Source organism: Xenopus laevis, chromosome 3S, assembly GCF_017654675.1.
Source record: "Xenopus laevis strain J_2021 chromosome 3S, Xenopus_laevis_v10.1, whole genome shotgun sequence".
Taxonomy (NCBI): domain Eukaryota; kingdom Metazoa; phylum Chordata; class Amphibia; order Anura; family Pipidae; genus Xenopus; species Xenopus laevis.
The window spans coordinates 49,991,560-50,016,617 of record NC_054376.1 but is presented as its reverse complement, the minus strand read 5'-3'; the positions used below and the strand labels follow the sequence as shown (position 1 = coordinate 50,016,617).

Sequence of the window (25,058 nt, the reverse complement as noted above, 5' to 3'; positions counted from 1 at the left end):
AAGATTTTCCTGATGCAGTATTGTAGTATCCCCCATTAATGTAGCTTTCTATTCTCTTGTGTTTGTAAGTTGTGTTAAGCTTATATATTTTACAAGGTATCCCCTCCCTAGTATATGGCAGAGTGTCTTTTTGAAGTTGCCAGAACCACATGCAACGTCTACAGTCCATTATAGTTAGGGGTGGGGTATTATCTTTTATCATTCTGTACGTCAGTGGCAGACTTTTGACAAAGCAAACATATTATTTGTTAGTAATATGAGTCTGTGCTTTCAAGTTAGGAAACTTGATGATCCGTAGTTTACTGTCTTTATACAAGTCATAGACAGATGTCAAATGGGCAGCAGGCAGTCATCCAGCTGTAATTGGACTACAACCCCAAGCAGTCTCTTATTGTCTCTGGGCACTGATTCAGCAATAGCTAGAGGACTACATATTCTTGAGCTGGATAGTAGAGTCTGTACCCATACTGATTTTAGTTGGAGGTTCAACCCTTCAACATTAGATGTATAACTGTACACTGTTATAATACATATATAATACAGTTCTGGCACCTTTGTAAGATTTAAAAAAAAAAACAAAAAAAAAACTTTTTGCCTTTACCAATTACCCTAGGACAGTTGCGTTTGATTTGGCCATTGACAGTCAATTACCTTTGGCAGATAAGAATTTTGAGCAATTAGGTGACCAAATTGAATAACAACTTATGAATAAACAAGCAATTGGTAAAATTGTGGATGGTCAGTGGAAGCAAGAAAGCTCACTAAAGGAACAAAGTGAAGAACAAATACAACAGAATTAACATAGTTAACTAAGGGGCACATTTAAAAAAGAGTAAAAATCGTAAAAAAAAGAGTAAAAATCGTTTGTTCGAAGGATTTTAATCGATTGAAGGATTTTTCTTCGATCAAAAAAAGCTTAGAAAACTGATGGGGAAGGTCCCCATAGGCTAACATTGTACCTCGGTAGGTTTAAACTGCAGAAGTATGTAGTCAAAGTATTTTTTAAAGAGACAGTACTTAGACTATAAAATGGTCGAATGATTTTTACTTTGAATCGTTCGAGTCGAAGGTCGTAGTAGCCTATTCGATGGTCGAAGTACCCAAAAAAATACTTTGAAATTCAAAGTTTTTTTCATCCAAATCCTTCACTCGAGCTTAGTAAATGTGCCCCTAAGTGTTTAGCTATAACACTAACCTGAGGGATAGATTCCACAGCTGCAAAGAAATTATGGTAAACAGGATGGTACAAATACAGAAATGCAGAGAAACAAACAGGGAAGAAAATCTGAAAATATTTAAACAAGCAAAGTGGACAGTAATATTATTACTATCCAATTTGTAGCTTTATGTAATCCACCCACTCAGACTGTAAGCTCTACAAGGCAGAGACCTCCTTCCAAATTCCTTATTCATAATGCTTGTCCTCCCCATGTATGCTTTTTTACATTGTATGACTGTACAGTGCTGCGTACCCCTGCAGTGCTTTATAAATAAAGGTATGATACAGTACACACACGGGGGGGGGGGGCAATTTATGATGGCACAAGCCTTTCCGTTTTTAGATACCAAACTTTTTCTGATTTAAGAAAGCCCCTGAAACACTTCATGAATTCCTTAACTCACACGTGGTTTCCTTAATGATTGCTTGTACCAAAAGGCTCAAGCAGTCTTACATCAGCCCTTATGTGCCTGGCCTTTATGAAGTGCTTCTAGGAGATTATGTCTCATTCACATCAGTCCCTAAACCAGTGAAGTCTATAATTGAATCAGATTTCTTCATCACGTTCACACAGCACAAATACACTGAGGCACAGTATTACAAATCATTTATCCTGCATATTTTTGGAGGGTGCGAGGAATTGCACAGACATGGGGTGAATATACTAACTACAGAGAACATGAAACAGAAGCAACAGAACAAATTGCTGTGAAAGACAGAAGCTGGATGTTGGGACAATCCAGTTACTCAAAAATGGCTGGAGGGAAGATGGACATACAGCAAGACCTAATATGCTTACTATCTGTCAGGGGGGTCATTACAGCCAACAGGTTAAACAAATCAATCAGAAAAAATACATAGCTCCAAGATTAAAGATATTCTATTATTCCAACACAGTTTTATTTACACTTCAAAATAATATATTTATATATTTATAAAAAGATGGATCCACATGTTTAAGTTAATTGAACTGATTTCTGTCTACCCCTTTTTTAAGAATTCTAGCTGTCTTTATAGACATGATGAACGGCCCTTTATACTTTAAACATATACGTTTGTTTGCTTATCTCGTTCTATTTTACTGTGCCAACAAATCATGAAACCAACGGCTCCTGCTGCATTTTTACTACTTCAAGCTTGCATGAAGAGCCACAGGGGCAGATTGATCATAATGGGAAATTAGAGCTCACCACAAAAAATTCACTCACTTCCAATTAATTCCTATGGGATTATTTATCAAATGGTAAATTCTGTCACCCATTGATAAATACGCTTCTAAAAATTCCATAGGACTTAATAGAAAGAGGGGGACTGTCACACTTAAATCTCCCAAACTATGTTTAAAATGATTTTGATTGTCTTTATAGAGCTATTCCTTAGTTGCCATTTTTACCATCAAAGTAATTCCAAGGAGAAACCTCTAAATATTCCCAAGGCAGCATGCTTGTTGTCATAGGCGGAGGGTGATTTTGTTTGCTTGGGTCGGCTAAGTTTAATGTTACATCAACAGTTTCTTCACCAGTGATTTTCCATTGGTGGAGAAACAGCTGATTCAGTCGCATATTATAAGCATTAGCAAAAGTTGTAATTCACCTGTCTGAGTACAAAGGCAGGGTTTTTGTCTAAAAATGCCCTACAATCTGAAATCTGAAATCGCATACAGGGGTTGACTATATGACTGTATGAAAAATCGCCGGCGCTAATCACACACGGCGATTAGTTTTCCGAAGTCACCCGAAGTTTCCTCGTGAGGCAACTTCGGACGACTTCGGAAAATGAATCACCACGTGTGATTAGTGCTGGTGATTTTTCTTTTAGCCTGCGCATAGTGAGGGAAAGGGTTTGGGGAGATTGGTCGCCGCAAAGATGAGGCGATTAGTCGCCATGTGTCTAAATCTCCCCAAAACGCCCAGTGTGACCTTACCCTAAGAGAGAGAGATTGCACAAACCAACGCCCATATTTAAAAGCATAGGACCACCATTAGTTTAAAGGGGTGGGCATGGGGTGAAATTACAAAAAAAAAACACATGACGCTATGCCACAGCTTCTGGCTAATGCAATATACAAAATTCAGGGGGTTGTGGAAGCACTCTAAAGGCTAAATTAAAATGTATTTAAGTATAATGGAAGTGCTACTTACAATGCACTCCCCTGGTCCCTAATGATTGGGCTGTTTAACATCATGTTTATCATCTGTTTAACATCTACTTTCACATAAAACAGAAGGGATATGCTAACGGTTTTATTTGTGGGACATCTTATATACAGAAAGTATAATGCAGATATATTTTGGTCCCCTTGCAAAAAACAGTAGTTGCTTTGTAATTGCAGTTTCAAAGTAATACAGTACAATAATAGACGAGGTTGAAAAAAACTTGCATCCAACCATCAGCACAAACTTTGTGTGTAAGTGAAAGTAGCTTAACTGATCTGCTAACTGACCCAGAGGAAGGGGGAAATACATTAAAGGCATGTATGCTGCAGTCTAAGCTGTGATACAAATGAAGGCAGCACTACAGTAAGAAGGAATGGCAAATGGATTATTTGCTAGGATACAAGGCCTTTAACCTTGAAACTCATTAATATCCATTCACAATGGTTCCACAGAACTATTCTGGTAGGTGTTGGCTAAAACTCACATAGGTTTGAAAGTGTGATCTAGTCACAATGGTAGACTACCATTGGCCACTGATGATATTTATTTTTTGTGCTAATAATCCCTTGCAACAAATACTTCCAAAACCTCCTATCCATGACTGGAATCACCAGGTAGGGATTTTTTTTAAAGACACTAGTCAGCAGCACCCTCTGCCCCTCTTCCAGATAAACTTAAAAGACACACTGGTCAGTCAGAGGATTTTCTTTTTTTTTTTTTAGTTGAATTTTTTAGGAAAACAGGTCCGGGGAGGCTTAGCCTCTCCAAGGCTTAATGAAAATCTGCCTATGCTGGTTGTACAAGAGAAAAGGGGAGATTTAGGACACTGGCTCTTTTTTAAACAAGACTGTGCTCTCTTTCACTTTGTATGTTTTGATTGGCATGCAAATAATTAATAAATTATATAAAACCATGAAGATATTATGGATCAAATGAATGTTGGAAAATTGTAAGTCTGTTATGGACCAGAGTGAGTAAAATACTAATAACCTCTGCTAAACAGCTCACCCTGTATCCTTAAGACATGGCATGCATATGGAATAAAATAAATAAGTAGAAAGAAACAGTTCTGAATGACAACCAATGCGTGTATCTGGTATTTTTTTAAACAATTTTTTTTTCTAATTGGCACCACTCAAAAACTAACACAATGGATCTGTTTAGTGTGAAAGTCCTGGAGTTGCATCTGTCCACAGTTCAGAGGTAATGCTTCTTACAACACGCACTACGGGGCCACACAATTCTTTGATCAGCTGAGACATCAGGCCACATAAAAAAGGGGGGTTGTGGGTGAACCCCTAGGGCTAAGTTTAAATGTGTTTAAATACAATGGAAGTGCTACTGATTTGGCTAATTAATCAATGCACATTCCTTGGCCCAGTGTAATTAATTCAGTATACAGTATATGCAAGTGCATGTGTTTACAAAAACAGGGGATTTTAGTTACAAAGTTATGATCATAAAGTTGATACGCCACCATACTACATCAAGGTAAACCCCACACGGTGGTCCTTAACTTATTTACCTCTGGTCATAGTATAAAAGGTCTTGTATCTCTCTGCATAGTAGCATTAGTAAATGCCTCCTGAACCTTGGTTTAAGTCTGAGGGCTAAATCCTCCCCCCACCACTAGCTTGTGGCTTTTAAGAGAGAAAGATTACCCAAACTAATGCTCATTTTATAAAAAACAATGAAATAATGGAAAAACAATAGTGAAGGCAAAGTAAAGTTGTATGTATAGGTGCATGTTTGTGAGTATAGGTAAGAGTGTAGGTGCGAGCAAAAACAAGTAAAGAAGACAAGCCAAATAAAGGTGTGTAATAAGTTTAAACAGGTGCAAAAGTGTTACCTGGTGGCAGGCGCAGCAGATATCACAGTTAAAAACATAGGACCACCATTAGTTAAAAGGGGTAGGTATGGGGGTGAACAAACCACATGAAGCTCAGCCACAGCTTCCGGCTACATTTCAAATAGATATCCACACACAGAGGCAATTGGTAACCTCTTGTCATGTTCAAATGCCTCCCACTCTACTGCGCATGTGCACTGGCCTGGGGCTGCAGAAATTAATGAAGATGTGGAAGAGGATTTTGATGTTGAGCTCCCACAAATATACCTTGGGCCGGTGCCATTTTTAGTAAACAGGAGCACTGGCCTAGGGTATTAGGTAAGTAACTATATCCTTTTTATTAGCGATTACATCCTTTGTTTTGTTGAACTGAACTTTTTTTGTGTTTTCTGTACTTCATAGTCACAATCCTACCACATACTATATGATATCTTTAGGTCACCCTAAGTCTGATCCTTGAACTACTGCTTGTCCACATTTCATCCATCATTTTTCAACTTTCTTCCTCATCATTCATCATTTGTGACAAAGCGGAACAAGATATTATTTATGTCATCTGCTTGATGAACTTACTAATTATGAGTATTGCGGTGTGACCTTGCTTTTTTTAATGCCCTTTGGCAAGCTGGTCTTTTCAGTTTTATAGTTTTTTTTTATTCTAAACATTTTCTAGACGGTACACTCAGTCTGCTTTATCTACATTTATATATTTACTTTACTCCATTTACTTTACTCCATTCTGCAGTGGTAAAATAGAAAAAAGGCTTAGATATGTGGTATAGGCAAATGCTCACCTCAATTCCTCTGCTTAAAAAAAACAACTAGATTTTGGGTATGGACACCATACAGTTATGCAAATATCCTCCATGGATGATGTGGTAGGAAGGAATTTCATCATTTTGTAATAAGGACAATGAAGTAGAGATTTGAGACATTTTCAATCATAATCTTCACACCAACACCATCAATAGCTGGCATCTATAGTATGCTAGTTTATGAAATTAGAGTTTTGATAAAGCATGTGCACTTAATCAACATTTAATCAAAGGGTGTAAAACACTGCTGCCATCAGACAAAAAAAAGCGTTGTCTGTTATTAGTAGGTAATAATAATGTCAACATTCATCACAATGGGTGCGTGGGAAGGGCATGACTTTGTTAACTTTATTGCCCCTTCTAGAAACAAGGCTGAGGACAAGAGGGAGATGACTGGGAGAAGGATAAAAGTTGAAATACAGAATGCAAAACAGTAAAGAGCTACTTATATAACATACAATAAACCATATGGGGGCTTAATTAGTATACACTGCTTGTTTTGCATTTAACAGTGCCGCCATCTTCCCTCCCCTTCCACTTCTTTCCGCTTCCTTCTGTTTCCCCTCTCCTATGGCGCATGTGCCTAGGGCTCCCGGGCTTTTCGGCCCGGCCCTGTTCCTGGTGTTTCAGTGTGGCACACTCTCAAACTGCATATTTTTTAATTATTAATTTATTTTGCTAACATTGTATCAGTTTACAAAAGAAGCCAAATGCCTTGTGGTGTATTAACATTTCTTACAATGAGGACCATTAAAAAAAGTCATGCTCAATGAAAAATTATTTTCTGCCAGTCAAATCAGAATAACTATTACATGTGTTACTAAAGAGATCATAAGACATCAGAGGACATTGCAGTGGCAAACCCTATTTGTTGGATGGTAGGAAAGAGAGGAGATATAAATGTGATACAGCAATATTTCATAGGATTCTTATGTCAAAACTATGCAACAGTGTAAGATGCCAACAGATTTATGTACCTGCTGTGGATTAGGTGTGTATTATATAGTACCCATGCTCACATAATCTAGCCATACCAAGAACAAATGAAACACCTCAATTTATAAACAGAATAAGGTTTCCTTTCTCCCAAAACTGACAAGGAGGTAACTCAGGTATGCCCAGTACCAGCAGTTAAGCACCTAAAGAGCATCATTTTGCACAGCTTAGAGATAGTTATACTAACCTATAGTAAATAAGCCATTGTGTTAGGTTCTGCAGTACATATAGTATTCCTATATGTCTTTTCCTGCAATCGGTTTTATTCCATCCTGATATTTTCTCTGCATTGTTTGCAAATAATCCAACAGGGACATGCCGTGTCTAATCAAAAATACTGCAACCGTTTATTGCGCTTCTTTGCTGCAGTTTAAATAGCACTGAAGTGTAACAATGCTTTCTTATATCTTGATAAAGAAAAGTTGTGATCATGAACTTCAATCAGGCGCAGAAAACTGCTGCAAAAGTTGTGCTGTTTATTAAACACTACATGTTTCTACATGTAGCTCTTTGTCAAGTGTAACAAAATACAGAAACCACACAGAAATTTAACAGATGTACAGATGTACTACTTCCCCTTTAATACTTGATGAACAGCAGATACAATTCAAACAAGGGAAAGTTCCTTTTTTAGGTTGTCCTTGAAATAAAGACTGAAACTTGTTCACCTTGTGTGGTTCTGCTGGACACAATTTGTCTCGTAGCGTCTGTCCTCTCGTGTAACAAAACAATGGGGCTTCGCTACAATAGTGTTTAAGTAATTTGTCTTGTTGTAAAATAACTTGCATGGGAAAATTTGCTAACGAAGTTCATCCTTGTGTTCCTTTTGTGTGCTGGTCTCTGAGAGACTAAATCCCCTCTAGGTATGTCAACCACATCATTAGCCGTTTTGTGTAAGATTTTACTATTATATCCCTTCTCTTTAAACCTTTTAATAAGGGAATCTGCGGCTTTCCATTATTTAGCATCATCGGAAGAAATTCTTCTTGCCCTCAAATATTGTTCCCTAGGGATTGCCGAGATGCATCTGGGGTTATGGAAACTAGAAAAATGTAGTAAGCTGGTGCAGTCTATTGCCTTACGTTACAGTTCTGCTTCAATGCTACCTCCCTCTAACGTGAGTTTCACATCGAGAAAGTTCAATGAGTGGGCTGAAACCTCGGTGGTGAATTTTACAGTGGGATGTTGAATTGCCAGTTGAATTGCATGCATTAATCTGGTCCAACAAACAACCGCTTTAATCAAAAGGGCATGTGCCTCAAAAAGGCATTGATTCTTGGGAAGAAGAAGAAAGGAGCTAGAGAAACATTGTTTTGTTACTTGTTATTTGTTTTTTCTTTTTGAGATCATAGACATTTTAATCAAATTTATTGTTTCTCGAAATTTTTAGATGAACCATTTATATTTCCTAACTTTATGCTACATGTTTACAGATACATGAAGGGTGCAGCGTTGATTCTGCACCTTTCCCTTTTGCCCCAAACACATACCTTCCATCCCCAAATAAAACATACACACACCACTGGTTTGGAAAGAGATGGCCGCAGTTGTTTATTTTAACACAGTAATATGAATTAATAACATGTATAACATGTTAACCTTTTACTAACAGTTTGTATAACAAACCTTTAACCTTTATAACATTATTACATTATTCCCCCACCCGGGGGAAGGGGAATGGGGGGTGGGTTGGCTGTACCCCAACTGTCAAGATAAGTTCCTGTTCCATTTCTCCCAAGCCCTAAACCGGGCTGCCTACATTCCCATGAGGACCCAGGCCTACCTTGCTACTTCCACTCACTTTGAAATACCCCCTTTTAACTTCCCCTGGGGGTCCTTGTAAAGGTACCCTCCGCCAACTGCGACTTAAACCACCCATCTATAGGGAGGGAGGGTGGGATGTTGCGTCCTGCTGCCTCCACGTCCAGGCGTCGAATGGTAAGTGTTACTGCTTCTCCTACAGTAACCATGAGCCCAGGGTCCCTCCAGCCAATCACCGCCTGCAAGGAAAAAAGGGGACGGGCCGGCGCACTCCTACGCACCGTTAAGGCCCTGCTACCCCTATTTGGGTCATGGGGTCCCATCAGAAAATAGTAAATGCCACAGACATCTGCCCACATTATTTTACAAGTTTAAATAACTATTAACATACAAAAATGTATTTTCTTAAGCTCAGAATATTGTGGCTGCGTACATTGAATCATGGATTTAGCACTGAAACTATATCCTTTTAATAAGATTGTAATATGTCTTATCCTTATTTAACGTAGCTAAAGCACTATATTAAGCAATAACACCACTTCAAGTTTTTTTTTGGTAGAATATGTGTTTTATTATTAACGCCTATCTACTTATAATTAGGAAGTAAATTACACAGTTTCCAAGAATAATATTTGGAACAACAGAAGAGACAAAAGACTCCTGACGTTATAGGTAACTGGGAAATGTTCTACAAAATACCCTATTATATAAACAGCAAGACTGGAATTTTGCTTATCAGCTTATTAGTTCATTGCAGAAATTTCTGGCAGACATGTCAAACCTTAGATTAATGCACGACAGTGCAGAACATTACATTTACATATACTACATGAAGAAGCCAGACTGCATAAGAAAAAAGTATACGAAGGCAGAAAATAACACAAATGCTGTGACATTTTCAGATACCCCCTATGATATAAAAACAAGCATCAATCATTTTTTCTACAGTCAATGCATATTCATGGGTGTACCATAACAGTTTTATTACACCCAATCTAACAATAACATTTGAGTGTGGAGAAGCTCGTTAGCCCTTTATGAGCCTTGCTCTTTCCAGTATGCATCTCTGGCACCAGTGCGCTGCTTTGGAAGGCCAAACAAAAGGCCGCTCTGTATTAAAGGAAAACTATACTCCCAAAAATAATTCAGCATTTGAATTTATCCTATTAAGTGGCATATTGAATAATCTTACCAAACTAGTATATATATATATATATTTAAGTTAAATAATGCCATTTTACATCTCTTGCCTTGAACCACCATTTCATGATGGTCTGTGTGCTGCCTCAGAGATCACCTGAACAGAAATACTGCAGCTCTAACTGTAACAGGAAGAAGTGTTGAAGCAAAACACAGAACTCATTCTGTTAATTGGCTCATGTGACCTAACATGTATGGTTTCTTGGTGTTCCCTGTGAATTGTAGTATCCCAGGGGGTGGCCCTTCATTTATTTAAATGTTAATTTTCTATTTAGGATTACACAATGGCACATACTACTAAATAATGTATATTGTTATAAAAATGGTTTATTTACATGAAGCAGGGTTTTACATATGAGATGTTTTAAGCAGTCATTTTCTAAGAAACCTAGATTGTTCGGGGATATGATTTTCCTTTAAATGCATGTGCAATGGAAAACGGGTACATTTCTGTTTAAATTCTGCATTCATGGTAGTACCCAGTATATACATTATATATAATGTATGCCTATAGTAGTGTATCATTTACAGATATAAAATAGGCATTTAAGGGGGTTATATTGTGGTATTAATGCAGGAAAATAAAGAATAAAATCCAAGCACCCATGGAAATTCAATGAAATTTGTGAAACCATAAAAAAACTAAATTTATTTCCAGGAAAGGGTAAAATCCTTGAACATAAATTCATGGTTTGACCATAGTAAATTTGCCAAAAAAGAAAACAATACAAGTTTATATAACTAGCATTTTACTGGCCATCAAGTCCTGCAAAAACAAATAATGAAGCAAATTTAACATTGATTCTGATTCATTATCCTTTTCTGCCACAACATGGCAACATGGAACAGTGAATCATAACCGATTAGTGTTAATTCTACTCCACTGTTTGTTTTTACAGGACTTGATGCCCTGTTATATGTTAGCCATCTTTTGAGTGTCAGTTACCCAACAGCAGCCCAGAGCAAGCAGAGCATGTAGAGTGTAACCAAGTTTAAAGGTCATTAGAAATCATCATAACATTGGCAGAAAGTGAAGCTACATCTGTTATAGAAGCTGATGCTACAGGGCTGGCTATTGGACTGGTTTGTATGCTGCCATTGAATGAAAATCTAAAATGAATTACTATTCAGTCTTCAATCAGGAATTTTACAGTGTATATATACTGTATATTGCTGGTCTGTCTCTAAGCTCAAGTAACACAGCGACAAACAGTGTGTGCTGAGAATCAGCAGAAAATAAACATGCACCTTTTATCTTATTGTTTGTTGATCTTTAGTTCTCCTTTAAAATTAAAAGGCTTGATTTTAGAGCTCAAGGGTTTTAATATCAGTATGTTACCTGCAGCGTGCAGCATCACACCATGCTGGCAGAATTTGAAAATGAAAAAATCCCTAACTTATTTCAGTTTAGCTATTCAATACTGCAAGAATAAATATATCTGTGTAAATAAAGTCAACGTAAATCATTGAAACTTTGATTTTAATAATTTTTTTTATAATTTCCAAATATTTGATAATGGCAATAAAATTAACTTCAGGTATGCTTAATTATACAGCATCCATAAAAAAGAAAAGGGTGGGTGGGGAGGGGGGACAAACAGGGGAGAGGGAAAGGTAAGAAATATTATGCACTCTAGGTTCTGCCATATAGAACAAATGTGTTCTAAATATGTGCTAAAAAGGAGAGACCTCTTTTATTTAGTATCCAAGTGTCCCATATATTGATACAGAGTTCTATTTAATCCAATAGATCATTAATCTGTAGAGTATGTAGTGGATTTTGTCCATGACTTTGGAGACTCACATTGTAGTATATTTCCACACTGTTCAGCAATGTGTATCCTTGTGACCATACATATATGTTGTGCCAATCTTTGCAGAAGGTTATTCAGCCTTTTTAGGTTATCTCCTAATAGCATAACTTTTGGGCATGGGGAAATAGTTAGACTACAGTAGTATAGAATAGTTTAGGCCATAATTCATGGACCAGTGTGCAAGTGCACCATATGTGCTTCTTGCTTTGTATAGCAGTACAGCTCCTGAAACAGAGGGGGAGGTAGCTCGGTATTTTCAATGCAGGGTATATTCATACTGGGTATATTCAATTTAAATAATTTATACTAAAATTAATTTTAAATTGATCTGTTTATTTCATTCCTGGGATTTAAATCTGTACAAAGTTTTGCTTTCCCCAGGTGATAAATAGTATGATTTTGTAATGCTAAACAGGTTTGCCAGAATCTTCAGGGGTGGAGTGGGACAAAGGGAGGCCGCATCGCTAGTGCAATGAGCTCAATATTGCTCTCTACAGTAGGAGAGCATAATTTCCAGCTTAAAACCCAGAAATTCAGCTCTTAAAGTTACAAGAGGTGGCTTTTTGCCATCCATTATAACCAGCCACTTGCTGCTGCCTGAGGCAAGGTAAGAAAAAAAACGGGTAAGAGACAAGCCTCTCTAATAGTGGTGGGCAGAGAAGCAGGACTAGGCCTACAAAGATTATGGTTTTGGGGTATTTAATTATTAAGAAAGCAGGTTGGGAATTGTGTCATTGGGATCACTTTACCCAAACTGTTGCCAGGGTTCAGTCTGTGGTTGATCATTTAGACCAATTATTGTGGGGCTTGGCATCATCCTATATTAGTAATATAGATAAAATTAATGGTAGATAGAGGGCCTTAAAGTGTGAGTTTAGATATCTAGGATCTAAGAAAAGTCTTCCAATTATTGTTTTAAACTTTTATCTGTGCCATGTGCAATTTCATGAACATAGTGAGAGCTTGGGGAGCTAAATGTGAAGCTAAGTCTTGGTGTATGAAAGACAAGTTTGGGTGCCTCAAGCACTGGGATGATTTTTGCTTGGGGTACAATCTATATATCTTTAATACATTTCACCTCAATGTAAGGGGGTCTGCTGTGCTAGGGGAGAGAAATAAGAGAACCCTGGGAGTTCAGGATGGGGAATGGTGTGTGCACAGCTAAAACAGTGTGAAACCTCTATCCTATCTGTGAACCTGAAAGGTTAGCTTGAACCTTGAGCGGGAAACAATGTATTTGATGTTTGCTGTAAATGAAAACTGACTTTACTTTATGCTGAAGAAAGACTGTGTTAAAGTTATGATTTTGTCTGGCTGTAGCTAAAGCCTGTTTGATCTAGAAATACATGGACAATTATTCTACTGCTGTGTTGTTACTGTGCTGTTAAGAATATCCCACTGTTACACAGAAGTCTGTCTAATAGTATCTACAGATCTAAGTTTCCAATGAATAATGTGCATATCTGAATGAAAAGTAGTCATCTTGTCTGTCTGATTGCAAAGGCATGGAGTTGGTCAGGCAAAATAGTAGATCTAGAATGAACTGCATGTACCAAAAATTATCTACATTTGCACCTTACATACCGTATACAGGTATGAGACCTGTTATCCAGAATGCTTGGGACCTGGGGTTTTCTGGATAACAGATGTTTGTGTTATTTGGATCTTCATACCTTAAGTCTACTAGAAAATCATGTAAACATTAAATAAACCCAATAGGCTGGCTTTGCTTCCAATAAGAATTAATTGGATCTTAGTTTGGATCAAGTACAAGCTACTGTTTTATATTACAGAGAAAAAGCAAATCATTTTTAAACATTTCCCTTAATTCTAAGCTTTCTGGATAACGGGTTTCTGAATAATAGATCCCAAACCCATACATGGTGTGATCTATGTACATTATAGGCCAAAAGTTACACTAGGGTGAAGATACACGTCTAGCCACTGTCCCTAGATTTTATGGAATTTCCCTGGGCTTTCCCTTTTGAGATAAATTAGTTGTTCTTATTTACATGTTTCAATCATTCGGTTTTCCCAGCTTGTTCCTGTTTTCCAGTTTTGTGTTTTAAGGGTTTTTTTGTATTTTTTTTAGGAAGGATCAGTCTTTCATGGTTGATACTGGTGTTCCTGAGATTTCTGAGGAACAAACTTTGGGAGTTATACTCAAAGTGATTTGTACCATAGTATTTATTGTGAACCAGTAAGGTTTTATATCAGAGCATTCCCATAAAATATGTACCAGGGTACCCTTTTTCAGACTGCATCTCATACATGTGTCAGGTACAGCAGGGTTCATTAACTGCAGTCTGATCGGGGTATTGTAGACTCTATACAATACATACAATTGGATCATTTCGAACCTGTAACACAGATAGAGCATTGAGGGAATTCATGTGCATTTTGCCATTCTTTATCTAAATAGTATTAACTGCTAGTTCCTGAAGGCCACCTACAGGGCCATTTACAGCCTTACTTTTCTGTAGAAGCAACGTGTACAGTATGGATAGTAGACCATTAGTGGAAGACGTGTTAAGGTAGAATAGCAGCCTATTGTCAGGAACAGTTAAGTCCTCTTTTCTATGTGCAGTCCTAAAGACAGTTTCGATTCTTATCTATTGAAGCCACTAGCTAGCAGGTAAACCCTTTGTTGTAGCTCCTTAAATGGACAGATCCCAACCCCTGTCCAAATATCCCCTATAGTGTTGATGTATTTTTCAGACCACAGTTTTATGCAGCTGATACCTGCAACTAGGAGTAGTAGTCAGGTTGTCCCAGAGGGGGGGGGTTTCGGGGGTCCGCTATTTGTGAGGCCACCCTCCATATCGGCTTCCATTATCCTGTTTAGCTGATTTCCATAGTAGCCACCAAATAAGGTGATCTTTAAGCCCTGAAAATTGGGCCCAAATATTTTTCAGGGGGAAGTGGTGCAAATTTTCCAGCCAGGTAACTAGATGGGATAGTTTTGCCACAAGGTACTATAGATACATGTCAGGAAATGAAACCCCTACATTTAGAGGCAGATTTATTAAGGGTCAAATTTTAGAATTTGAAAAACTTCGAAATTCGAATTCAAAAAGACCAACTGAAATTAAATCAAAGTTTTTTTTGGATTGATCGAATAGGTCCATTTTCGATTGTATGAATCGAAGTAATAGCGCATTAGAAATGTACGATTCAATTTTTTTTTCTCAAAAAACCTTTGATTTTTCAAAGTCCACCAATTGACTCCAAATAGGTTCTAGGAGGTACCCTATAGGCTAAAACAGCAATTCGGCAGGTTTTAGATGGCGAATGGTCGAAGTCAAATTTTTAAAGAGACAGTACATGATTAATTTCGAAATTCAAATTTTCTAATTTTTTTCAAATTCGAATCGAATTTGGAATATTCTCTAGTCGAAGTACACAAAAATTAGCTCGAAATTCGAATTTGACCTTTGATATACCACTTAATTTAAAGCATATTAGTGTGTGCAGTTTTAGCCTACATGAGTAGGCCCATTTATCACGATTCTAAATTGTGTAGTTTTAGAGGTTTTTGAAACCATGAATAAACTCATTCTCTTTAAAAGCAAAAATGCCATGAAAGTTAATAAAATATCAGATTAGAAAAACCACAAAAGAAAAAAATAGTAAGCTAGCAAAAAAAAACCAAAATCCACAAACCTCTAAAAGTCCAAATGGATTAAAATGGTACAATCGGATCAGTGCAACTCCCATTGACTTCTATAGGACCTCCGTTGCTTTTACTTGCTAAAGTTTTGTCTTAGAGTTTTTTGTGGTTTTTACACTTTATAAAACTCTAATTTTTAGAGAAACAGAGAGAAATAGAAATGTAAAAAAAAAAGATCTAAAATATCAGAGTGAGATCAGATATGTTGAGCGAAGAGCTCCATGGCTAGGACAAAATCAGGAGCAAAAGCTTGCCTGGTGCCCCTTGCCAGTTAAAGGAGCAGTTTATTTACCATTAACTCATATAGAGGCTTCAGGGGATCTATATAGTAGCTTTATTATGTCAATACATTTGTGACAAATTCCAAAGTTCTACAGCACTAGCCAGATATAGGGCCACTCGATGGTGTCAAATGCCTTGAGTTTGAAATATTTTATTTGATTTTCACATTAAACAAATAGAATCAATAGACAGCAAATATTATGCAGAAGAAGAGAGAACGGTACAGTCGACTAAATAGTATGTTATTGGTGTCAAATGCCTTGATACCACCACAGATCTTTGTCCTGGGTTGTCATGTGAGTGGGCCAAATAAGCATCCAGTTGTCTAATGTTCAGTGCCATAGAATTACCTGGTACAAATACCGTTTGGTCCTGTTGGGCCAGATTTAAAGGAAGAGTAACACCAAAAAATGTTGTGCATTGTGGTGCCGCACTGATAAAACCAGTGTCGGGCTGGGGGGGGGGTCAGGGCCCACCGGCGTTGCCACATCAGGGCCCCTGCACCCCCATAGGCCCTCCTCCCCAGTCGCAACATACCTCCCCAGTTGTAACCCCTCCTGTCCCTTTCCTGGCCCCTTGCCAGCCAGCGCCGGATTTCACTTTTGGGCGCCCCTAGGCCGCGCGGTCTGACCAAGCGGCCGCGCGGTCCTAGCGCCCGCCTTCCCAGTGCGCCGGCGAAAAAACGCCGGCGCAGCTGGTGCAGTTGAACGGCGGCTGGGCGGCATGCCGCCCCTATTTCTTTGCCGCCCTAGGCCCGGGCCTATGCGGCCTTGCCGCAAATCCGGGCCTGTCGCTGGCGCATACCTACTTCATGCTCATTATCGCTAAGCGATCAGACGGGGCAGGGAAGGTCAGGAGCACTGGCTCCGTGGAGTAAGTCTGTGCCTTCGGGACCCACCGGATTTTTTCCCTGGCATCCTGCCAGCCCAGTCAGATGCTGGGTAAAACTGGTGCAATTGCTTCAGAAACTTTACAATAGTTTATAACAAGCTGCTGTGTAACCATGGGGGCAGCAATTCAAAGCTTAAAAAGGAGAAAGGGCACAGGATACACAGTAGATAACACATAAGTTCTGTAGTATACAACGGGATTCTTCAGAAAGTATCTGTTATCTACTGGGTATCCTGTGCTTGAAAGGCTGCCCCCATGGCTACACAGCAGCTTGTTTATATAAACTATAATTGCATTTATGAAGCAAACACACCAGTTTTACCAGTGCAAGGCAACACTAAATTATATTGTCATTCCTTTAAAACACTTTAATTTTTTGGTGTTACTGTTCTTTTAAGATGACTCACCCTACCCTTGTTGCCAGAACCTTAGCAAAAATGTTAATGCCAGTAGTATGCAATGAAATGGGCATGTACACATCTCAGTGCTTTGAGTCTTTGACCTGTTTGACTATAGTACTACTGTAACATTGGAAAGAGAAAGGGGAGAAAATAAACCGTTATTAAGGCACTATTAAACAGTTGAATTTGATATGGGACTAGTCCCTTATGAAGCCTTTTGCAGATTTATATAGGGAGCCCATCAGAACCCACTGCTTTACAGGAGGGAAATACAGTGATCACTTCATAAACTACCACATCTGTGATGTCCTGAATTGGGGTGTGGTTTAGTTCCTGGGATAGATGTCGGAGCTGCATTTTCATCTCTAAAAATACATAATAATAATCACGAATGATATTCAGTCAAATAGCTTTAAATGACCATGGTTTATGTCAGTGTCCGTCCTGAAGTGTCACGTACTGTCTAGATCAGTTGTGTAGTGGCTAGGGTTGCCACCTTATCTGGAAAAAAATACCGGCCTTCCTATATATATTTATCTTTTTTCCCTATTAATAACACTGGGATCAACCATCATTTTTACAGTACAGTAAAATATCGGCCAGGTGGCAACCCTAGTAGTGGCACATGATCTGGACAGGGCCCAATTGGAGATATTTAGCAGACTGGATATTAGTGAGCAACTCTTTCGATAGAAACAACCTATCGATTCTAGATAAAACCACATGTGAAGTATTAAAACTCCTCATTTTGGGGTAGGTAGGTCTCCAGGTCTCAGTTAACCCTACAGTATATTGTCCATTTGTGCCTAAAAGTTAGAGGGTTTGGTGGGTTATAGCATACCTGCAAAACCTATCCAGCCTGGTCTAGACTTTATTTAAGTTCCTTGTGCTGACTATATGTGGGTGGTCCCAGCTGGGTCACACAGGTATTGGAATAGGGTGGCAGGATATATGTGTCGGCCAGTAACATTTCCTTAGTGTTAAGATTGCACTGCATAAAAAGAAATCGGCCACGTGGTGTAAACATAGGTAAGTAATTTAAAAATAGAAGATACTTTGATCAATGTAGTTATGTTGCCAGTGTAGGCGGAAAAAGAAGAATGACAGACCTACTGTACCCAGGGTCATTTTAAGCCATCAGCAAACCACCCAATAAATGTGTCTCTGGCATTATGATCACCTTAATGTGGTCGTAAAGCCCATGGACATTCCATGTAAGGACCGAGTTTGGCTAAGCTATTATCATGCATCCATGCAGGGCTGGAACTAGGGGGAGGCAGAAGAAGCAAAAAGTCAAAGTGCTTTGCGCACGACCGCACTCGGCTGCACGCGGTTGCGCATGTGCGTCCTCGGTTGTGCTCGCGCGTCACCGGTTAAGCACGTGCGTACTTGGTTGCGCACTGCTGCGATGGGGGCCGGCCTGGCTGCCCTGGCCTTGCATCCATGGGAACAGACACTTCTGCACTCTTATGCTAGATTAATACCTCATAATTCTACCACATAAAATAACCTCAGTAACTAGTGATGGGCGAATTTGCGCCGTTTCGCTTCGCCAAAAAATGTTTCTGACGCGGGCGCCCGTTTTTGATGCTGGCGCCCGTTTTTCGAAAAAAAAAATTTTGACGCCGGCGATTTTTTTCCGCGAATTTTCGCGGACGTTTCGCGAATTTATTCGCTGGCGGCGAATCGCGAAAATTCACCGCGAATTCGCGCCAGGCGAATAAATTCGCCCATCACTATCAGTAACTATAAAACTTTAACAAACCCGCCCTTATCAATCAGTACTTGGTCCAAATGTCAAGCAGAATCTAGGGAACCAAACAATCAGCAAGTAATATGATTAGACAATGGGGTCAGCAGACCGTAGCCAACTCGCCATAGGTGGTGTAGCGAAAGGTCTAACCAAATAGTAGATAATATTAACTATAGTTTAAAAACTTGATAAAGGCTTTAGGAGATTGGCTTTGCTGCTCTGAGGCTAGAGTAAAAGAGACATATTAAACAGCAATTATTAAGCAGCTCTCACAGGAACTGCTTAGCAAGTATCATACTAGACCTAAAAAGTAGCAGGCTAGATGTCTGCTATTTCAAATAAATGTATATTTTCCATAAGTGGGGAAATATAAAATATGGAAAGAAATGGATGGAGCGTACAAATAATCAGCAAGTCATCTGGGAAGCCATATAATAATCTGGGAGAAGTGCTCATTATGAACATGCAGCCTAATGCTTGCAGGAGACAGTTATTTCAAGAAAAACGATGGTTTCCACCAACCAGAGTGCTATTCGCTAATAGCTAGTATTAAAGAATAACACATAACTAAAACACAAACCTTAAGCCTAAAACAGCCAGCCTAATTTTATTGTAGACATTAAATAGGATAAAACCCCTCTTTATAAACTTAATTCTTTAGATGGCTATGATTAGAAATTGTAAATGTGAATCACAAGTGAAATTACTGGATTGGAACAATACTTTGATATATACACGTAAAGCCTGTTCTGTGCACAGTCTACTGTTTCGGGAGGTTATTTGGCATTTTTACAAGACCTTAAATAAACAAACTACCCAGACACAAAAAATCTCTTATCTTTTGCAGCTATCTGTGTTACTTTTAGGAACACTAGAAATGAGTGTGAGAAACATGGAGGCACAGTGCCAACAGAAGATGTTCTTTTACCAAGTGGCTAATTACAGCCATATTAATGCCTGTTGTAGAGCTATGAACAAAAACAAAAATAAATACAATTACTTTAATAGCATACTGCTAACCTGTGAGAAATGGTTCTTTAGTGCTCTTACACACAAGAGTTTCTCCCTGCATTCCCCTGTGAAAAATCACAGGAGTTCACGCAGTCCTGTATATTAGTTGGTACTAGTGGCCCATACAGAACTGAGTTGGAACACAACTTGTGTTAGGCGAGTGCCTGCTCACTGAGTTCAAACTTACAAAGACCAGGGCTGTGTTAACTCCTGTGCTCCCCTGCAGGAAGAAACACTTATAGCCCTTAAAGTCATTACTGCTAGGCCCGGAGGTGAGCCCTACCCTTCAGCAGACTTAAACTTTTATAGTGAAACTCAATCAGCTCAAAAAGGGATAAAGGAAGCAACACAAAAGACAGGTAATTGTATGTTTATTATTAGATGAGTAATAAAAGATATAACCTGCTGGGTTGGTGATCCACCTTTAGTTAAATACATGGTTGCCCCTCTTACATTATGCACTACTCTCTACTTGTTTATATGGACTTTTTATGGTCTTTTTTTTATTGGTTTTGTCTACACTACACCTTTAAAATATTTTTCAGCCCCAGCTACTAAGAAACTATTTCAGTACAGGGATCCTATTATTAAAGGAGAAGGAAAGCCTGTCTATTTTTCTATATTCCTTTTTCTTTTTCTATCTACCTTTATACTAAACTCCTTTCATTTCCATGCGGATTCATTCTCTCGTTATGGCAATATTCGTCTCCATGATATGAAGCATATGTGTTGATTGAGCTAATTGAACAGTCATATTCTGTTATGCAGCAGCTACTACTGTCACTTGAATACTCTTCTGCATCATTGTTGTACCTCTTGTCTTTCTTTGGAAATGATGGTTAATAAAAAATTTTAAATTAAAAAAAAAAAAAAAGGAGAAGGAAAGGTGTTTTTACTTGGGGTTGCCAAAAGTTAGGCATTTCCCAAGTGATTGTATCTACTTACCTGACAACCTGGGCCAGTGCTCCTATCAGCAGAAAACTGCACCGGCCCAGCGTTATTCCAGTGAGCACCACGGAGCGATCGTTTTCTTGTTTATTTTCGAGGCTGTGCATGCGCAGTGGAGCGAAAAGCCAACTTTACCGAAAAAGCCGTCTATTTCGTTCTAGTGCATATGTGTTGAAGAAAGAAGAACCAGGAAGGTGATCACCCCGTGGTGCTCGTTCAAATTTCCCAGGAAAGACGCATATGCAGTAGAATGAAATAGTTCAGCTTTTCGATCGACTGTGTGCGCAGAGCTGAAAAAAGAAAGAAGCTGGAAGACGTTCTCTCTGTGGTGCTCGCTGGCAAAACCAATAATGTCAGGTAAGTAAATAGAATGCCTAACTTTTGGCACCCTCAAGAAAATGTCTTTCCTTCTCCTTTAATCTTTATTTTAAAACTAGAAAGGCCACTCTCAATTAAAAACATAACAAATTCTACTTTAAACAGATGTGGGGCCTTTAATTAACTTTTACAATTTATGGTTTGAAAAAGTGTGCAGTATATTCAGCTTATGCCTAGCAGGGCAATCCTCTCCTCTCCTGATATTTTATTAAAATGTGATTGCAAACACCAAGGATAAGAAAAGACTATGCAAAACATTTGCTTTGAAAATAGTTTCTGTGAAGGTATCTTTACATGTCACAATATATTTGTAAGTGCTCTGTAATGTCACTTCCCAGAAATGTCTCTGGTTTGGGACTAAGTATAAAACATGTTCTTAGCTCCCTCTGATGACCACTTGAAAATCACATCCCATTTTGTCCTTCCTGCATTCAGCTGCTGAGCGGTTAATTGCTTCCAAGTGAGGTCAGCAAAAGGTATTTATCGAAAACCATTGAACAACAACAGGCTCAACACACACACACAGAAAACCCCTCTTGCGTGTTGATTTATGGAAACAATTAGGATTGTGCTGGAGTTTTTCTGAGTTGAGAAATAGTTTTGTCGGTACAGAATCTCATGTTGCAAAGAGCAGGCAGGAGAAATGGAATACGAGTATATTCAGCTATCTACAGGAACAAGTAAGTTATCTTATCTTTCTTAAACAGTCCTGAAGGTTTGCAGCATCAGCCTGCTTTGTATTTTCTGAATTTTTCATAACTAAGATACCACTGACACATACCTACAGATTTTCATATACTTGCATGGATGTGATTGCTACATAACGTTGAAGCCTGTTCTGACAGCTCACCTTAGGATGTGTGCTGTTGTGCATGAGGCATGCTTTGAAAAGCAACATCTGTTGCATGAATTTTTCAAAAACGAGGGGAAAAAACGTGTAGATACACTATCAGAAAGCATTTGCAATGATGAAAGTCCTTGTTATTCGATTCCATTTTAAAAAAAAAAAGGAAAACTTACTTTTGCTTTAATATGCATCTGCATTTTGTCCTATACTTTTTCAGAGATGCATTGCTAAAAACATACCACGCTGGCAGATTTTTTTTTTCTACAACCATATGCATATGGCATCTATCAGACTGTGCGTATATGTTTTTAACTTGTGACAATAAACAATATGAATTATAATCTCTTTACAGTTCTGTTACGTTTGCATCTAACAGCGAGCCCGTGCAGTCCTGAACATTACAACTGCCGATGTCACAATATCCTGATACTCTGAAGGGAGCTGTGTTGGGAAACAATTGAGAAGTCCAGGTTTTATGGCTTACACAGAAGACGAGGATACAAGCCTGGAAGTGTCTTGAGTCAGGAATTTGGAACAACAGCACAGACTTCATTCAGGTCCTGGACCTAGAACCACAAATCCACCTGAGATTTACGTTTCATTATGATGTCCATGAACACCCAGAGCAGTGCACTATAATGCGCAAATGGATACTAACTTGGATCCTTCCAACTTTGTTCTACAGACCATATCTTCACCTTATATTCATTCTGGGCACTTTGTCTCTAGCTTGCAATGACATGACTCCAGAGCAAATGGCTATAAACGTGAATTGCTCCAGCCCAGAAAGACATACCAGAAGTTATGATTATATGGAGGGAGGGGATGTAAGAATAAGGAAACTTTTTTGTCGAACTCAGTGGTATCTGTGTATTGATAGACGAGGCAATGTGAAAGGAACACAGGATCCAAACAACAGCTTCAGTAAGTATTACTCTATTGATTTGCTATATAGGTGTTTGGGTTACAGTTCTTCCAGACCTTGTTAATGCCATTTTTGTTAAGCTGATTTTAACAGACGTATCTAGAAGTAGATCGTAAGCTATGAAGGACAGGGGATTTCCTCCAACTGATGAATTCTTAGCATTTAAGATGCTGTGACTGACTCTGCAATGTGTCTGTTGCACTTGTTTCTTTTAAAAAATATTTGACGGTCTATTGTACAAGAATTTTACAGACCCAGCATTACTTTGTTGTCTAATGCATTGCTGCTAGAGGTGTGAAGTGTGTAATACAGTGCTGGGACTGCATGACCAGGATACCTGGGCAGGTGACCCATTGATGCCTTTTAAGTACTGTGATTGTCATACAAAACCCCCTATTATTGCAACTGAGCATTAAATAGCCTGTTAGCCTGCTAGCACAATATAACAAAATGGCAGTGAGAGAGAGCCTAGAGATACACCAAACTGATTTGGTATGTGGTGATATATTTTGGATGATCTTTTTAGCAAGGTTTCTATTCAGCTTGAATTCAGTATCAGAAACAAACAGAAAACTTGAAGTCAAAGTGATATCTCTTACAGGAGTTGTCTGTCTCATAGTCATGAAAATGATGTTTACATTTTATTATATTTAGATTTTAAACTTGGCTTTTCTCCAGGAGTTGTCACACTCCTTAGTGTCCTGTTTCTTAACCTTTTCTCTCCAGATGATGCTGGACTACAACTCCCAGCATGCTATCGATATTTAAGAGTTAAAGCATGATAGTTGTAGTCTAACAAAATCTGGGGACCTATGCTTAAAGAGGAGGTTCATCTTTCAGTTGACTTTAAGTATGTTATAGAATGGCTAATTCTAAGCAACTTTTCAACTGGTCTTCGTTACTTATTTTTAATAGTTTTTTAATTATTTGCCTTTTTCTCCTAACTCTTCCCAGCTTTCAAATGGGGGTCACTAACTCCATCCAAAAACAAATGCTTTGCAAATCTGCAAATGTATTTTTGTTGTTAGTTTTTATTTCTCACACTTTTATTCTGGTCCTCTCCCATTCATATTTTGGTATCTTGTTCAAATCAGGGCATGGTTGCTAGGTTAATGTGGATACGAAAAAGCACACCGGCACACAGGATTTGAAGCTGCAGGGTGAGCCCTTGCAATTTTTTAATGCAGTGCACCTGCACTGCATTAAAAAATTGCAAGGGCTCGCCCTGCAGCTTCAAATCCTGTGTGCCGGTGTGCTTTTTCGTATCTACTTTAGAGGTTTGCCGATTCCTCCATCACCGGGCACCAGGTACTACCACATTGGACGGGTGTCGTGGGTGTGCGATTTCCTCTACAGCTACCTGCTAGGTTAATGTGGATCATAGCAACCAGGTTGCTTGAATAGCAATTTGGAGAGCTGTTGAATAAAAAGCTAAATAGCACGAAAACCACAAACGATAAAAAATGAAAACTAATTGCAAATTGTCTCAGAATATCACTCTCTACGTCATAGAGGAGAAAAAAAAAATGTGAACAACCCCTTTAAGAAATGGGACTTAAAGTGATACTGACACTAAAAATTTTCTTTTCAAAATAAAAGTCACCTATAGATCATGTTGATCGTTTTTCACTAATACTTCTGCTTTTGTAAGAAAGTGTCACTTGAAGTTCCTAAACCTGACTGTTTTGCCAACCTGACTGTCCCTTCTTAACCTGTCAGTTAGAGATTCTATTGCTAACAGACTACTTCTGCACAAATATGGCAGCCCCCCTCATAGAGGAACAGGGTAGTAAGAAAGGTAATGTAAAGGCATCAGGCAAATACTTCTATGGCAAATTGATAAATAGCATTCAAAGATAATGTTATAATAGATAATAAAAAAGGTTATTTTCTGATGTCAGTGTCACTTTAAGTCGATAATTGTGTATTTGGCTAATTCTGAAATGCATGGATCCTGGACATCCCTAAATCTGATATCCATTAGCTATGTTGAGTTGTTATTGACAAATGACAAGGGACTAAGTGAAACCATATGTATTCACATAAGAACACTACCAATGGATTTTGAGCCATTTACAGGGATGCACTTCAGACCTGTCTTGCAGACACTTGATCAGCACGTATACACACAGTTACAAACAA

General features: G+C 38.5%; 1 protein-coding gene across 1 annotated transcript in view; it reads left to right on the top strand.

Annotated features, from left to right (window-relative positions):
• The first annotated feature begins 21,543 nt into the window (after positions 1-21,543).
• The window catches only part of fgf7.S (fibroblast growth factor 7 S homeolog), a 34,244-nt gene continuing 30,729 nt past the window's right edge, over positions 21,544-25,058 (top strand). The window contains exons 1-2 of the mRNA XM_018255409.2: positions 21,544-21,824; positions 22,344-22,915. Of these exons, the coding sequence (XP_018110898.1) occupies positions 22,630-22,915 (286 nt within the window). The 5' untranslated portion in view covers positions 21,544-21,824; positions 22,344-22,629. The remainder of the gene's footprint in view (positions 21,825-22,343; positions 22,916-25,058) is intronic.